General features: G+C 33.0%; 1 protein-coding gene across 3 annotated transcripts; it reads left to right on the top strand.

Annotated features, from left to right (window-relative positions):
• Nucleotides 1–272: 272 nt before the first annotated feature.
• LOC129896693 (peptidyl-prolyl cis-trans isomerase PASTICCINO1) lies at nucleotides 273–10,633 on the top strand. Of its 3 annotated transcripts, XM_055972636.1 has the most exons (21): nucleotides 273–496; nucleotides 630–726; nucleotides 1,694–1,778; nucleotides 1,918–1,987; nucleotides 2,417–2,514; nucleotides 2,893–3,015; nucleotides 3,607–3,639; nucleotides 3,928–3,986; nucleotides 4,093–4,177; nucleotides 4,432–4,590; nucleotides 5,900–5,957; nucleotides 7,120–7,268; nucleotides 7,448–7,545; nucleotides 7,688–7,757; nucleotides 7,892–7,951; nucleotides 8,312–8,368; nucleotides 8,897–8,965; nucleotides 9,116–9,193; nucleotides 9,283–9,384; nucleotides 9,900–9,971; nucleotides 10,050–10,633. In XM_055972636.1, the coding sequence occupies exons 2-21, from the start codon at nucleotides 644–646 to the stop codon at nucleotides 10,308–10,310; spliced, it is 1,869 nt and encodes a 622-aa protein (XP_055828611.1). In that variant the 5' UTR covers nucleotides 273–496; nucleotides 630–643; the 3' UTR covers nucleotides 10,311–10,633. The 3 variants fall into 3 exon arrangements, with proteins under 3 accessions (XP_055828611.1, XP_055828628.1, XP_055828620.1); XM_055972653.1 differs by lacking the exons at nucleotides 273–496; nucleotides 630–726 and adding an exon at nucleotides 832–854; XM_055972645.1 differs by lacking the exons at nucleotides 273–496; nucleotides 630–726 and adding an exon at nucleotides 1,049–1,054.
• Nucleotides 10,634–18,172: the final 7,539 nt, after the last annotated feature.

Below are 18,172 nucleotides of genomic sequence, written 5' to 3'. Positions count from 1 at the left end.
GTTCAAGCAACATCATATTAAATATTCATCGAAAAAAGTATAATCAAATAAGATGAAAAATATTTGAAATCCATAGCCAAACACCTAATATCGTAAACAAGTAAAATTCAATGTATATTTTTTCTATACTTTTAAAACGTTACAATCTTAATTAAAATATTTGAGAATTATTTTTATCCTAAAATTAAAATTAGGAAAATCTAGTGCCAAAAAAAAAAGAAGAGGAAATATTCGTATTTTTTGGTCCAGCAGGTTATGGTCAAACTATAGCAGCCCACTAAATCCCTGGCTCCAGCCCATTCTTGTTCTAATGAATCGAAATTTTCAGCTAAATTTTGTCACTATTCACAGAATCAGAGCCAAAAGTTGGAATTTTGACAGTTTTTTAGTGATTAGTTGGTGACCAAGAATATCAAACAGCAACACCCCACTTGATTTATAGCCATTCTTGATAAATTTCATCAATCTGTTACTCTAATTTTAAATACCCATTAAGGTAATTCTTCAAATTCTTGATTTTTGTATGTTTATATTAAGTGGGGTTGTGTGGTTTTTGTTCATTATTTGATCTTAATTGTAGTTCTGATTATAAAAATTTGTTCTTGGAATGTAATTGTTGTACTATGCAGTAGCTAAGAGGAAAATGGCAGAAGTAGCTGATGATGATCATGAGCAACAAGTTAAGCAACCAGAAAAGAAAAAACCAGAGTCCGAGGATGACAAAAGGTCAAATTTTTGTTCTTTTAACAATTGATCCAGTTCACTTTTTTCATGAATTTAAGAAAATAAAAGTGTTTTTTTAAAGCTGTTAATCATTTTTTTTTCAAGAAACAAGAGACTGAGGATGACAAAAGGTCAATTTTTTTGTTGTAATTAGAATTGACCTAGTTCACTTTATCCATGCGTCAACAGCAACACATGGGAGGTAGAGAGATGTTTTCGATAGACTCTCGGCTCAAGAAAGTTTACTTTATTCATGAATTTATAAAAATAGAAGTGTTTTTAGCTGTTATTCACTCTCTTTCATGAAAGAAGGGACCGTGGATGACAAAAGGTCAAATCTTTATTCTCTTAAGAATTGACTCAACAACACACCCAGTGTAATCCCATAAGGGGGTTTGGGGAGGGGATAATGTACACAAATCTTACCCTTACATCGGAAGATAGAGAGATTGTTTCCAATAGACCCTCGACTCAAGGAAAAACAAATTGCGGAAAATGAAATAACGTAAGTGAAGAAGCTATAGCAAAATACTATAGAAAGCATGACATACCATTCCGAAAAAAGGAACAATAACTACAACAAAATATTAGATAATCGAAGCACATGAAACTACAAAAGTGATACTACAGTTACTAGTATGGAAGGATAAGTGAGACAACAGTCTACTACCTACTAACCTTCTACCCTAATCCGTTATCTTCACAACCTCCTTTCTGAGGTTATGTCATCGGTAAGCTGAAATCATGCCATGCCCGGGAAGGAAACTTGTTTGTGAAGCGCCTCAATTAAACTATGAAATTCTACGACCTCCCAAACTTGCAAGTTCCTCCTAAAACCTCAATTCCGTATGAACTTCTTAACCTTGTACCCTTTGTATTTGTTAAACTGACATGAACTAATGAGAAAAAAGTGTTTTAATGAAGTTTTCAGTTGTTATTCACATTTTGTTCAATGATGACTTGTATGCAGAAGAAAAAAGATTGTTCCTGGAAGTTTGATGAAAGCTGTTGTGAGGCCTGGTGGTGGTGAATCAAAACCTGCTGAGGGTAATCAGGTATACTCATGCATTTTGTTTTCTGAATTTTGTGTTTGTGATGATGGTGATGATTCAATTGATGCAAAAATCAGTTTCTATGAGTTTTAGGTTGGGAAAAATATTGGTTACTTATTATGTTTTGATGAATTTTGAACAGGTAATATATCATTGTACAGTTAGGACACTGGATGGAGTTACAGTTGAATCGACACGGTCAGAGTTTGGAGGTAGGATTGATATGTGGTTAAGAAGCTATAGGTTTTAGGGGATACAACTTATGCAGAAGGATTAGGGATATAAACATGCTGCTTACTTCATTATTCTTGTTTGGAATACAGAATATCGAGTTATAAATTAGTAGTTTAGTACCACGAATAAATTTATGCTGATAGGATTTACAGTTAAAAATCCCCACTTCTACATTTTGATTTTGTCTTATAAATTAACTCAGTCATATTTCCATCGTTGCACTAGACTGCGCATTCGGTTGCCATCATTTCAGTATTTTTTTTAAAACTCCATTTCTTGGAATGATTGCGCTACTTTTTAGTTTTACACTCCCTTAAATATATTGAACATGGACTCTGTAATTTGGAGTATGCTAATCTTGCCTTACTGCATTGAAATCTCTTCTCTTTTACATTTTTACTACTCAGGCAAGGGTACCCCAATAAGGCATGTTATTGGAAAAAGCAAGATCATTTTAGGATTGCTGGAGGGGATTCCAACAATGTTAAAGGGTGAAGTTGCGATGGTATATAATTTTGAACTTTCATTAAGTGATTGCGACCGAATATGTATATTTAAAGTCCTTCAAAAGTAAACAATTCAAAACATGTTATATTTCTCTGCTAAATTATCTCAAAATTATGAAGATATCTTTATTTTCTCCAGTAATTTCTTATTAGTTTCATGACAAGAACATGTTAAATCTACATTTTTAGTAACCTCTACAGAATATAATATGTCTCCAATATTAAGATGCTAAGGCGATAAAATAGAAAAAATAATCTCTGATCATTTATAAGCCCCTTAATATGAGCTTGTGAAGCCATTTTCTCTTTGTTCTTGCATTGGATGATTTGAAGAATCATATTCATAGCTCACTGTTTGTTGGCTAATGTTATCTCAGTTCAAAATGAAACCTGAAATGCACTATGGAGAGAAGGATTGTCCAGTTGCAGCTCCAGATAACTTTCCCAAGGATTCTGAGCTTCATTTTGAGATTGAGTTGATTGAATTCTCCAAAGTGAAGGCAAGAATGCTCCTACATCCTTTTTAACGACAATGAAATGAAAGTTGCAATCCAGATCAATGTGCGCCCTCTAGTTTCTTGGTGCTTTCTGTCATGTACTCATATGAATTAGTGCCTACATAGTCTTGTTGGAGCTGTATGTCCTGCTATTTATTCCGGACTATGGCACCTCTTGATATCTCTTATGTTGTCCCTTGTTTAGTATGATGGTAATATGAAATGAGCTTAAATGAATAAGTGGTGATTCATATAGACGACCCCAATTTGATTGGGACTGAGGCGTAGTTGTTGTTTTAGTATGGTATTCCTATCTTTTTTACTGCATCTGATTGTTGCAAATTGCTGCTAGAAGAGTGGTAGTACTACAAAAAGAAATTTTCTACTTAGAAGAAATTGTTAGCAATCATTTAGTTTCTTCCCTTTTCGGATCAGCACTAGATTTCCTGAAGCTGTGTGAAAGCCTTTCTGTCAGACCTTTGAATTCTTACTCGCCCCCCACCCCACCCCCCACCCCCCTCTTTTAGAATTTTTTGTTGTTTTGTTTATGGTAGGATGTGTATCTCAAAAAATTATCTTCTCTTTCATTCTCAGGTGATCACTGATGATTTGGGAGTCCTAAAGAAGGTACACAGTTTGCTGCTTAACTGTTATTTTTCCTTCATCCGCACCCACACCCTCAGTAACCTATTTGAACACTTGTGTAAGATGTGTGTATGTGCATCTGTGTCTGATCACTATCTGGTGTTTTCATCCAATGCTGTATTCAGTGTAATAAGCTGCAATTTTGTTAGCTTGCAATTTTCAAGCATAGTGCAACTACAGAATAAGAATTGATATAGCGAGATGTGGTTTCAAATTCCATATGGAACTTAGATGTAATAAGTGAAATGATTGTTTTGGAATGTTAAACAGGTTATAGAAGAAGGACAAAGCTGGGAAACACCTCGGGAACCTTATGAAGTAAAAGCTTGGTAAAAACCCTCCTTTCTCCTGAGGCTTCTAGTTCCCATGGATGCTTCATTGATAGTTCTAAATGTGTGAGTCTGTAAATGTAATCTGAATTCTGATTTATTCTAGGATTTCGGCAAAGTCAGGAGGTGGCAAAGTGATTCTATCGCGGACTAAGGATGAACCATATTTCTTCACATTTGGTAAATCTGAGGTTCGGTAATGATTTCCATACCTGAAATATTACCTATATGCTATTGATCATAGATGTTTTCTCCAATATTCAATAGACTAAGCTATCCCATTTTCTTACCTTCGATGAAAATTTTATATAATTTGGAGTTCCATTTTTAATTGAGTTGGGATGCCAAGCTCCTTAGTCTTACTGTCCAGGACTTCAGGGTTCGAATTTCCTTTTATCTTGACCACAATGTATCTAATCACAGGTTCTGTTTTCACCAACTCTAGGTACCCAAAGGTCTCGAACTGGGAATATCGACCATGCCACGTGGAGAGAAGGCAGTCATTTATGTTAAAAGCCAATATTATACAGAATCTACTTTAATGCCTGTGGTAGAAGGTGTTGACGAAGTTCATTTTGAGGTGGAACTTGTCCATTTTATTCAGGTAGATTCTGTATATCTCGACCATTCCGAGAGTGCTTCTTTCTATTGCAGGACATATTCCTTTATGTATCTTTTTATTCTTAATCTTCAACTTCCAGTCACAATATCGGTGATGAAACAATGTCTTTTTGATATTACATGGACTCTTCATTTGACTTGACATACCCATGATGAGCAGATATCATATGAATTTGGATACTTTTAGAAGATCCATAAAAAATGGTGTTTCCTCAGCTTTGTCACTATAATTTGGTGCATTTTCAGAATGTAATCATGATGTTCTGACTTGTCCATCATATTTTCTCCATCGGTAGGACGTATTTCATTATTATTATGGCCACCTTTCTATTATCTTTGATTTCTAGTGCTAGCATTCCACTTTCATAAGAATAACGTGCAAAAGGTACCTACAAACGTTAACATACATATTCGATGACCTTTTTGTGCCACTATTCTTAACTTATATGTTTGAGGCCAAAACAAAGGAACATGCTTCTTCAAAGTACAAGTTATAGGTTGTTTTATATCCTAAACGGTATAATTTTGGTTTTTCATATTTGTTTCAGATTTTTGGCCTATTTAAGCAATAATGATCTGAAGATGCTAAAAGAGGATAAAGTAGACCTAGAATCATATGGAAGGAAGTTGTCTCAAGGACTTTAAATCTAGGTGGATCAATGCTGACATAGATAAGAACAGAACAGAATAGAGGCAAAGGGTCCATTATAGGTGATATCTACTAGTCAGGCTTTAGACTTGATATTGTTACACTTACATTAGGTCGATGTTCGTCAACAGTCATTTTACTCTTGTTCTAAACTTATTTGTCACTTGGGGATAGTGTGGGATTTGGGGGACCTGTTGTATTAGAGAACTCCTAATTTTCCGTATAAGACAAATTATTTAGTAATAGAATAAAATTGGTCAAGATAAAGAGGAATGAATCTATAAATTCGTATGGCCGACCCAAACTAATTGGATTGAAACATGATAGATTGAATGATTGTGATATTGAGATATGACTACGTTGGAAGATAAATCAAAGGGCACTTTTTATGCATTTGCTTATTTTGGAAAAGTAAAGGTGGTATTCTCTTAATTTCCATCTGCCTGCTTTTTATATTTTTTATCACGCATTTCAATGCTGAGAGATGCTTCATCATGTTAAACGTCCTTCGTCTGCCCAAAGGGCCCTGACTTTAAGTTCAACGTGATTTACAATTTATGGAAAAGCAAAGAAGTTTCTGCTTGATTTATCTTTTACTGTTTTTTTGTTATGAAAAATCTAAATGTGGATATTGTTGACGCAGGTACGGGATGTACTTGGAGATGGACGCCTCATAAAACGCCGAATACGTGATGGAAGAGGTACTGTTGAGACTTATCCAAGCATAACTTTGAGCTAATATACCCAGTATCCAAGCATAACTTTGAGCTTATATACCTCTTTGGGACCTATCATCACTATGATCCGTCAAGTTCTGCTGAATATATCTTAATGGAAAAAAGACAATTGAATTCTTTTTTGGTTTTCTAATACTACTTTTATCAGAATCAAATAGTTGAACTGGGGTCCTACAATGAACTCTATTTGTTTTCCATGTGGTGATTCATCATGTTCCCTTGCTTCACACAGGATTTACTTCCCTAGGTTAACGTCCTTTTTCATGAATTTTTGGTTATTATTCTTAAGTATTTACTGCAGTATTTATGATTGACATGACAAATATCATCCTAAACTATTTTGAGAAGCTATAGATCATTTATTTTACTTATCCTGGTTTTGATTATTTGCTCCCTTTGGGGTAAATACAATTGAATTTGACATAACCTCAAATTTGTGGAGTCTAAATTATCCTATAATAACTTACCCTAGCTGTGTGGATAGCTTAAGGCTCGTTCTCACCTTCTGCACTTTGTCCATTGAAAAGGACTTTCTGATTCGATTTAGCATCTTCAGATTGTCATTATCTTAGAGACTGGGAGGAGTGATGTCCAGCAGTGAGGTGAAAAGATTTGGATGTTGAATTACAAAATCCATTAAGAGCCATTTCAAATTATATTGCATGAGTCACGGCACTCATTTTATGACTTCATCTTATCGACTAGTGTCTGAGGCCCTCTGATATATTCTATGACCCCTTGAGTCATGGCCAACACTTGTTGACGGACAGTAGGGCCTTGACTATTATTGGTTTAAACGTTCTTAATTAGAGTCCAAGATCACTTTTGTACCGGACTTTGTTATAGGGTAGTAACTGCATTCTTGGCAAGAAATGATAATTGTTTTGCTTGATTTCTGTATGGAGTCGAAAGTTTGGTACTTTCTATTGGACCTGCTTGATGAGCTTTCTTCTCGCATGTATTTAAGATGTTACCTATTTGATGGAGGTGTTGGATGTTCTTGTCATTTCAATGCCATGAATTCCTTCATGTTGTTTGTTTGTGTTTCTAGTCATATGATTTGAAGCTTATCTACGACAAGGTTAATATTAACTGAAAAGCTTTCTCACTTCTATGAAATGATTAGGTGAATTTCCTATGGATTGCCCTCTCCAAGACAGTTTACTATATGTACACTACAAAGGTTTGCTTCTAAATGATGAAAAGACGGTGTTCTATGATACAAGAATTGACAACAATGGCCAGCCTTTGGAGTTCAGCTCTGGAGAAGGGCTTGTAAGTCCTTTGACCTCATAAAGTGCTCTAGTCCTTGTTTTTGTTTATCTTGTTATATCACCTTACAAGTATAGTTTCCTTATAAGGATCACTCTGTGTAGGAATGAGGTAAACGGTTTTTTGCTATTGAGTTTTAATTCTTTCAGTTTGTGTGATGAGTTCTCTATTTTTGACATCAGGTTCCTCAAGGATTTGAAATGTCTGTTCGTTTGATGTTGCCTGGAGAGGTATCTCTTGTAACATGCCCGCCTGATTATGCCTATGACAAATTTGAAAGGTTAGGAGGTGGAAACCTTGGGCTTGTACTTTTGCCTTTTCTTGGTGCTCCCCAAGGAAATCTGTTCATCATAAACACGTCTTTTTTGATGAGAACTTTCCAATAATAGTAGCATTTTACAAGTCATTTTTCATTGGCTCAGGCCAGCTAATGTCCCTGAAGGTGCTTATGTGCAATGGGAGATTGAGCTTCTTGACTTCAACACACCAAAGGTAAAGTTACCAATAGTGTCGACGTAAAAGGTAGTATGATAGGGGGGAAGAATTTGTGTACTGGTGAAGATTTTCATTTGCTGATTTCTCTAGTTATTAGGACTGAATCCGCGTGCTCTCCATGCAAATTGCAGGACTGGACAGGGTTCAGTTTCAGAGAAATAATGGACGATGTAGAGAAGATCAAAGGCACGGTATGTATCAAACAAATATGTGCAGAAACTTTGAGTAATACGGATAATCTGCTACATTTTAAATGATTATTGGGTTTCCACGGTAAATACGTGTCTATAGCTTGGAGTATGATTGGTATACGCATCCATTAAACAATTGGGTGCTTTGTCCTGACATTAGTCTGGATGCTTGGACTAGGTTTGGTGTCACAATTGTTAACTTGTAATCTGGATATTCATACTTTAAGTAAGTTTGCTTTTTAGTTGGAAATGCGGGAGTCTTGTTCCCGGTTTAGTCTGTGATACGTGTATAAAAATGGTTACCACAGAGCTAGTATTCATTTTAAGGGAGTCATTTGCTGCAACTTGTTCCTTTTTCAGGGTAACAGGCTTTTCAAGGAAGGGAAATTTGAACTTGCCAAAGCAAAGTATGAGAAGGCAAGTGTGGTCTCCCCTCTCTCTTGGGATCTCTGTTCAAATTGATTGTTCCTGTCACTAGTTGGGATTGGAGCTCTATTACATTCTGTTGTCATTCCAGGAGGACTTAATAACGTGACTTATGCTGTTTTTTTTGTACTGTTAAAATCATGATCCAATTTAACCAAGATGGTATTCCTTGGGCAAGCAAAAACCTCTAATGAACTCTTTTTGCGACTAGATAAGTTTCTTAAGCTATTTGTTTTCTTAGGAGTATTAATTATAGTCGTCAGAGTTTTAATACTTAAGATTCATTGCTTTCTGATCGTTGTTTCAAAGAAATCAAGAATTGGAATTTGCTTTCTATAAATAAATCTCCGTTCGAAATTAAAGATGTTGCTAGTAATTGATTCTTCAAGTTACTTCACACTTGTGAGAAACCAGGGCCCCATATAGGTTGGATTTTCCATTTTATGCAGCATTTCTATTTGAATCGATGAGGAATTCTAAATCTTTAGGGGTAGATTTTAAATTTTATTTTTCTTGCAGGTGCTTCGTGAGTTTAATCATGTTCATCCTCAGGATGACGAGGAAGGAAAGGAATTTGCAAACACCAGGGTAATTTTGTTTGCAGAACAGATTATATTTTATTTTTTCAAAAAAGAGGAAAATTTTGCTTTCATTAAAATTGAAATGATTAGTTATATATCTTTTCCATCAATTTGCGACTTCCTAAAGCCTGTTTTTCTTCTTTGTGAATGTACAAAGAATTTGTTGCATCTCAATGTTGCTGCCTGCTTACTGAAATTGGGAGAGCATAAGAAGTCAATTGAGGCGTGCAATAAGGTGACCCTCGAACTTTGTGCTGGTAGGCATATATGCATGCCTCTCTTTTCCGTATCCAATTAGACTTGTTTTCTGATGTGATTGTGTAGGTGTTAGATGCAAATCCTGTTCATGTGAAAGCTCTCTATCGACGTGGGATGGCTTACATGTCTTCCGGAGATTATGAAGAAGCAAGATCTGATTTTAATAAGGTTAGTTTCTTCTTGTATTTAGGCTATTAGTGCAAAAGGTACAGGGGTATTTGGAATTTCACAAACACGGAACTCACCCTGTTGACTCTATTGTTCCTTGAATCGGATAGTCCATCAACTTTCAAATGTTCTAGGTCCTTCCAAGTTTCCGCTATCATTTTGTGAGAAACGCCGTATACAATGGCAAATGTTAATTAAAGATCGTAAAGTAAACATTTTAGAAAGTCTTTCCAAGGTTTTGGAATAACTAACACAGAACACTATCCCCGCAAGTCTTTATCATCAATGTTGGCTGCAATACTAGCAAATACCGAGTGACATGAACACCAACCCTCAGTCTTTCTCATCAGTGTCGGCTACTATGACCAGTAAATACTGAGTGACGTGCCTCACATTGAATGTTATTCTAAGAACTTTTGATGAGGTCATTTTGAGTTTGGCTTATTGTACGATAGATTTTATAATGATATTAGATGCTGAGACATTGTTCTAAGTTACACGTGCAACGTTTGTAGATGATGAGCATCGACAAGTCATCTGAGGCTAGTGCAAAGGCAGCTCTTATGAAACTTAGAAAGGAGGAACAGGTTTGTCATTGTACTATGCATAAACTTTTTATCATTTTAAGCTTTTTGACTCTAAATTCTGATCATTTGGACGAGCAGGAAGTTGAGAGGAAGGTTCGTAGGCAATTTAAGGGACTGTTTGACAAAAGACCTGGTGAGATCGCAGAAGTCGGGACTAATGACAGAGGGGATGATGATGAGGCTACAGGTGCAAATCTTGAAAAGGATGATCTTGACAATTTAGACGACCATGAAGAGGGAACTCATCAGACCACAGCGCCTCCACCTCCGCCAGGTATTTTGTCCCAATTGAGAAAGCTTTTCGCATCTGTTGGCCTGAACCGATGCACCATATTGTGAGATTCAAAACGACGAAACACCATGCAACGATATCAACATCATTTCATTTCTGCTCAGTCAGTGACTCCAAAGAAAACATAGAAGGTGATTACTCACACACTATTATAACACAATAACTTGATGAAGATGAGACAATTTATCTTTTATGACATAATTGATGTTGCTGTAGTTGTTCATATAGATATTATGGAGTTCTTGTTCTGGAAATGAGATTTTCCTTTCTACCTATGAGGCCAGTGTATTAGAATTTTACAAATTATAGCTCTGTTGAGGATACTAAATGACTAATCTGAATCATTTCAACCTCTAATTTACTTGCTTCATTTTCTACTGTCCACTGTTCTTTCTAGTTATGTCAATGACAGTAAGTCAAACTTCTCAAGAACGACGTCGTTTCTGAATATTTTTTGGTTCTTGTAGAGAAATGTTGTTACAGAGAACTTACAATGTACGCTCTTCGAATGTACGCTCTCTAGAACGACGTCGTTTGTCTGAATATTTTTTGGCTCTTGTAGAGAAATGTTGTTACAGAGAACTTACAATGTACGCTCTCCGTTTCAATTTGTTTGTCTGATTTTGATTTGGCACAAAGATTAAGAAAGTAAAGATGACTTTTGAATCTTGTAGTCTTAAACTAAAGATATGCAAAATGTATTAAAATGTCTTTTAATCTAGTGGTTTTAAACATGTCATATGGAAAATTGAAATTATAAAATTGTCAAAAAGAAGACATTCTTTTTTAAATAAACTAAAACAGGAAAGTAAGACAGACAAATTGAAGCATAGGGAGTGTACACAACATGAAAATAATGAAGTTATTAAGTTTTATTGATGAGATTCGTCAGGTTTCAAGTTTAATCCTCAATGGAAGCAAAATATTAGGTGATTTTTGATGTAAAATATACAGTATTTCATGAAATTAGTCGAAGTGTGCACAAATTGAGACGAAATAAGGTTATAGTAACAAAATGTCACTATTTTCAACTCTAAAATGGGTGGCAACTGTCAAGGTCTACTGATACTTGTCCCATATAAACTAATAATAAACCAAAGAATCCACTGTATATTTACTATGTATATTTTTCATAGAAATTTAATTAAATTTTAGATATCAGAAAGTAGTACACAGGGATTATATTATCCCAATAAAGGGCAAAGATACTATTGAAATTAGGGACAAAAGTGCACAGGGATTTACTCATTGGACAAATGAGAACAGTACAAAATAAAAACAAATTTTGCCGTTAATTTTGAAAAAAATTGGAGGCCAGAAAGTTTTTATTTGAGTCCAGCATATAAAGCACATAAAAAGCCTCAATTTTCCAATTATATTTGAACAAGTCTATTTTCCAATGATTTGAGAGATAGAGATTCATTATTAACAATTTAAACTTTGATAAAAATACAAATTCAAAGTTTTTATTGGACAAAAACTAACTGAAAATCCAAAAAGTATTCCAACATAGTTTGTGTCTAATAATTATGCTTTGATAATATGAAAATTCTTATAATATTTGGTTATTTAAAAAAAATAATCAATTTTATGTAACATTTTCGGTTTACATTATTAACTTAGAAAACAATGAACCCAATTATAATCGGTTAAATTAAGGTTAGATCTATTTTTAGGCGAAAATAAGTCATTGGTGCAACTAGTGCTACTGTTTGCTTCTTCAATGGCCAAGAAAATAGACAAGTGGGGTTTGGGGAGGGTAGCGTGATGCTGACGTCCTTATCCCTATTTTTAGCTCAAGAAACTAATAAAAGTGAAGGAATCAAGTATACAACAACATACTCAGTGAAGTCCCACAAATGGGGTATGAGGAGAATAAAGTGTATGCATACCTTACCACTATCTCATTAAAATAGAAAGATTGTTTTTGAAAGACCCTCGGCTCAAAAGTATCAGTCCCAAAAAAAGAGAGTAACAGTATATATACAAATCATATCATGCAAATTCTACAAGACAAGAACAATACCAATAGCAAAATAAAGTGATAATCAAACGGCAATAACAACACAACTATACTGGCATGCCTAGACCTAAGACCAACCCTAAACTGTCACAAGGCAAGACAACATTCTACCACTGCTAACCTTCTACCCTAATATGCGACCTCCACTCCTTTCTATCTAAGGTCATGTCCTCGGTGATATGAAGTTGCGTTATATCTTGTCTAATCACCTCTCCTCAATACTTTTTCGGTTTATCCCTACCCCTCCGTATAACCCCCAAATCCAACAGCTCGTACCTCCTAACTAGGGCGTTGACACACCTCCTCTGCACATGCCCAAACCATCTCAGTCTCGCTTCTCTCATCTTGTCTGCCACAGAGACAACTCTCACCTTCTCCCGAATAACCTTGTTCCTAATCTTATCACTCCTAATAATGTCCACACATCCATCTCAACATCCTCATCTCCACAACATGCATCTTCTGAAACATGAGAGTTCTTGACTGACCAGCACTCTACACCATCTAACAACAACGGCCTAACCACCATAATAAACGAATTATAAGAAACAATAAATAATAACAGAAAACTACAAAAGTAATACTACAACTACTAGTAAGGAAGGATAAGTGAGATAATACTCAACTATCTATTAACATACCATCCTAATCTATGTTTTTCATAATTTTCTATAAGTCATGTCCTCGGTAAGCTGAAGTTACGCCATGTCCAGTCTAATCACCTCGCCCAATATTTCTGCGACCTATCTCTACCTCTCGTGAAATCATTCATAGTCAATATAATCTCTCACATATAATATATATATATATATATATTATTTTCAAAATTTGGTGAAAATAATAGTCAAAAGTCGTGGGCAGACCAAACAATTTTGTCATATTGCTGTAATCTGCTCATCGATCTACTCTTCCCTTTCTTTAAAGATAAGATTCTCCAAGCGTGCGTGTAAACTATCGATATATATATATATATATATATATATAATACAAAATATTGATCCGATTAATTCAAATTCATATCGCATATGATCACATCAAAAAGAAAACGCTTCCTTCAAAGGTTTTTTCAATTCGCATAATTCAAATTTTCTAATTAAAGGTGGAGTGATCCCATTTAGATTGGAGTTAAGAGTGCAAGGGGATCGATTTATCCGAACTTTCTTTGTGAAAAGTTATATTGAGGTTCAAAAATATATTTTTCTAATAAATATTGAATTTATTTGTCTTTTTTATCTATTATCTTTTTATATTTTAAAATCTTATTAATAAAAATTTTGATTCTATCACTAAGTCCGTGTCCCATCACATCTCTATAGGTGGTCCAATCTCTAAGCCATGAACTTCTCGAGGAGCACAAAAAAAGTAAACTTTGAATTAATTCTTTTAGATTTATAGTAGTTAATTTTAGTTATTTATAAGCCAGCTGTTTCTTTTTAATTTTTATTTCATTTCTCTTTTATCTTCTTTTTGTCTTCTTTATATTTACATTTAATTAGTTGTATTTGGTAAGCATTTATCCTTGAGTCCGTTAGGTTTGGCACTAGCTCTTGCTCTTCCTTATTAAGTAATAATAATTCTTGTGATGCTATAATAAAAACAAGAAAAATGACTAATAAATTAAACCATTTTCTTTATAATTGTCATAATGTTTAATTTCCTTAATTTTCAAAGAGCAACTTTACGTTATCTGAATTAGTCTGAATTCAAAATAAATATCGAATATAAGATGAAATACCAAAAAATAATAATTGAAGAATCAATCAATAATATAAAAAGATAATTTCAACCTCAAAGAAGGAAGGAATTTCTTTTAAAGTGTTTGGTCAATTATAACAACAAGAAAAGAATTAGGTCCTCTTTTAGCTGTCTCAAATTTAATATAGTGTAGAAAATAAGAGATATATAGTAGGACTGATTAGTCATGTTTGGTATAGAATCAAGAACAAACATATTTAATGATTGTGACTAGTAATGTCTTTAATTTATTCTTACTTACAAGTATATATTTTTTACAGCTAATTAGAAGTTTCTCTCAAGTATATGTGACACTAAATTTTTCGAGTTAACGGTCAAAAATATATTTTATTTATTATTTTTTCATCAAATTTCATATCTTTACTATCGTTCTCTTTTTTTTTTTACTTGTACCATGATCTATGCATCAAACACACCTCGAAGATAACTAAGTCAACTATCAGTTGTTTTCTTTTTCTATCTAAACTATCATCATCAATCTACTCTGATATATGTGTTTTAATATATACAACTAATATTTGAAGCGTGAAATTCGCAAAAAAAGTACTGATAGTTCAGGTCATGTGTTTTGACCATTATCTCATTCTTTTTCACCATGACGGATATATGATGGGACAAATTGAATTTCAGATTTCTCTGTCTTTAATCAAAGATTTATGATTGAAGTCTTGAATATAAATGAAAAAAATTCTCGTAATAAACGAGCGTTTCCTTTTTAATATATAAATCTTAAATAGTACGAGTCTAAATTAATTTGATCCTAATACAAATATCGAACATCATAAGAAAAAGATATTATTTACAAGTGTATGTTTTTACGGCTAAGGAGTTTTTTTCAAGTTATATTTGAGAGTGATATATTTTTGTTGTTACTTAGAAGCATATGTTTTTACAGCTAAGAAATTTCTTCTTAAGTCTACAACTTACTGATTGCCTTAACAACTTTTCTAGGTTGGCAAATATAAAAAGTGTCTGCCTTCCAGCCAAGGTAACTTTTTTTTCTTCATATTAATATATTATTTTATTTGTGTCTTAGTTTGATCAGACATAAAAAAAATTTAAAAAATAAAAATTATTGAAATTTGTAATCTTAATATAGTACTATGGCTATACTTTAAAGTTACTAGCTGGGTTCGGAATTTTATTAGTATTTCAAAGTTATTGTGTTCTAAATTAATAGAAATATAAAATTTGGACCAAAAATCATGACTGAATTCGATTGAACTCTTAACTGAAATGCTAGCTTGGTTTTTGTGCGCGGATATAAAATCTTGTCATCACAGGTAAAATAAAAAGTTCGAGTTAAATTATTTTTAAAATTGAAATGTGTTATTCTTTTTGAACCTGACAAACTGAAAGATAATGTCATGTTTTTGAATTAGAAATTTACACTAAAATATACTAATTTACAATGCTTGCGTATTAATATGAATTATCTATGGTTTAGTAATAACAGTATATAAAATGATTTGTGTCATTATTCATCAAATTGGGTATGTTTTTACCTTTTTAAACTCAAAAGAACATTCTCTAAACGTGGTTAAATGCAATTAGACGCTAATTAACTATTAGAGACATAATGACTAAAGTACAATTAGACTTGTGTAAATGTTTTCTTTATATATAAAAGGAAAGGGGGATTAATTTAAATGACTTTAATTAACATCTTGAACTTTCTTAATCATGAAAGTGTCGGGATTATGTGGATCCAAAAGAATCAGCTAATTAAGTTTTGATGAACATAATTATTCATTATCTACGTTGATTGAAAGATTAGAGCTAGGAGTGCAATAGGTTCATCGGAATTTCATTTGTTGAAAAATTATGTTGTATATATAATATCAAAATTATTATTATGTAGGTGTAATAGATGTTGAATTACCTCAACTTCTTCACGTGTTTACTTTTTTATGTTTCGAATTTCTTTAGTGAAAATTTTGGATTTTTCATTACTAGTAAAAGATAATAGATATCCGACAAAATAATTGAGGTACACGTAAATCGATTCAAGCATCACCATATTATAAAAAGAAGTGTCCATATCACCTTTTTTTTTCCATCCGATATTCGATACCCCCATTGAAATTCGACTAATCTGAATTCACATAGGGTAGGACCTTATTCGAAGAGGAACGCTCTCTAACAAAAAACTTTTCATATTTAAAATTCGAACCCAAAATCTCTGATTAAAGGAGGAGCAATAGTCCTTATATTTTGCAACTTTGACCAATTGTCTTTATTTATTTATTTTTTTGCTACCCATAAACTATAGTGTAAAATTTTTGGAGTCCGTGGTTAGTACGAATATCCACTAAAGTCTTGTTCAAAAATTAAATCTTTACGTGACCGACCACGGCAAATTAATTAATGGACCAGGACACATGTACAATATTTTCTCCAGTGTGTAATTATATTTGCTTGTCCTTTTAGGTTAATATTTTCATACATATCTATGGCAATTGGTAAAAATGTACAGACTAATCAATAAGGATTGTGATATAACGAATACATATTTTTTTATATTTTTAATTAGAAGTCTAAAATTCGAGTTTATTTAAATACAAAATCGCTTTTATCATAAAACATATTCTTTATTCTCAATATGAAATTTTTTGATGCAAATTCAGATTTAATTGAATCCTAATTAAGTATAGGAGGATGGAAACTAAAAAAAAAACACTATGTTCTTGTCTCGTCACAATCACAAAAAATGACTAGCACTATATAGACCACAGCTCCAATTAAAGTTTAATTGTGTAACTTGTGTCATGCAGGAGAGGGGTGTTCAGGGTTCATTCGAATTCCTTCGTTAACAAATTACATTATATATATAAGATAAATTTTTTAATTTATGAGTATATATTTAACATTGAACCCCCTGAGCATAAGTCAAGGGACTAGCTCAGTGGTAAAGAGGGTTCAATATTTTGCTTTAGCTTATCTTAGCTCGCGGATTTGAATCTGAATAAACACATTTTTTTTTCTGATTTTAGATAATAAAATGTTGAACCTCCTTCATAAAATTCTTGATTCCGCCATTACTGTCATAGTGTTAATTTAAAATAATTTTGTGATTCGCATTAACAAAAACAAGAGAGTTGTGTCCTCCCAATTGGTGATGTGGGTGAATAGTAAAATAGAAAGGACAATTAGCACCAAAGGATATGATTTAGTGATCAATAAAATGAGATAAAAATTAATGCAAATCTGATAATTTTTTCTCATATTAACCTATTTTGATGGACAGAATTATTATGAAACTTATGCTAGTGAAAAATAATATTCTGATAAAATAGTTAATAAACACTATACGTAAAAGTAGGGGTGTTCATGGTCCGGTTTGACTCGGTTTTTGGCTAAAACTAAACCAAACCAATTAAGGCAGGTTTTTTTTAATATTCAAACCAAACCAAATCATTATAGTATAAATTCTATCGATTTCGGTTTTATCGATTTTGTCGGTTTTATCGATTTGATTCTTTTTTTACGGGTTGAAATAATATATTTTATAATGCAAAAAAAATTGACAAACTTATTTACTATCTTCATATTGCAAATCAATAGAATTTCAAAACAACTGTCATTAATCTTCAAAGATATCGGAACTCGTTCAGAGATAGTGAGGATAGAGGAAAAATATATAAGCTAAATAAGTTACCATCTAAAGTCCAAGCTAGAGCTATAAGAGAGAAGCAAATATGGTTCCAATAATAATCTAACGAGGGAAAAAATATTTATACTAACTATTCAGTAAGAGTTTTTTATTTTACTTTAAACGTAAATGAGCTTGGGGAACATGAGCTAGACTTTTTTCTTGGAATGGTCCTAAATTATGAAGAAGTTAAAAAATAGATAAAGTTTAATAAACATCTATAATATTTTAAATATGTACATATTTATCGGTTCAGTTCAGTTTAGTTCAATTTTCTTTATGGGTAAAATCAAACCAAACCAAATATTATTGATTTTTAAAAATCTAAAACCAAACCGAACCAATTTTCGGTTTATTAAATCACATTTGACTTGATTTATTGGTTCGAATCGACTTTTCTCTCGAATACTAAGTAAAGTGGAAAGAACACTATCTATTACAAGTAGGGGTGTACATAGATCGGGTTGGTTCGAATTTTT

Source organism: Solanum dulcamara, chromosome 1, assembly GCF_947179165.1.
Source record: "Solanum dulcamara chromosome 1, daSolDulc1.2, whole genome shotgun sequence".
NCBI lineage: Eukaryota > Viridiplantae > Streptophyta > Magnoliopsida > Solanales > Solanaceae > Solanum > Solanum dulcamara.
The sequence above is the reverse complement of the archived record's forward strand: the minus strand, read 5'-3'. Positions and strand labels throughout refer to the sequence as shown.

Bases quoted from the DNA above. Each gene is read 5' to 3' on its own strand.
- LOC129896693 (XM_055972636.1), top strand. From the start codon at position 644: ATGGCAGAAGTAGCTGATGATGATCATGAGCAACAAGTTAAGCAACCA. The intron at 4,591-5,899 runs GTAGATTCTGTA...TTGTTGACGCAG, and splicing joins AACTTGTCCATTTTATTCAG to GTACGGGATGTACTTGGAGA. The intron at 9,385-9,899 runs GTTAGTTTCTTC...CAACGTTTGTAG, and splicing joins CAAGATCTGATTTTAATAAG to ATGATGAGCATCGACAAGTC.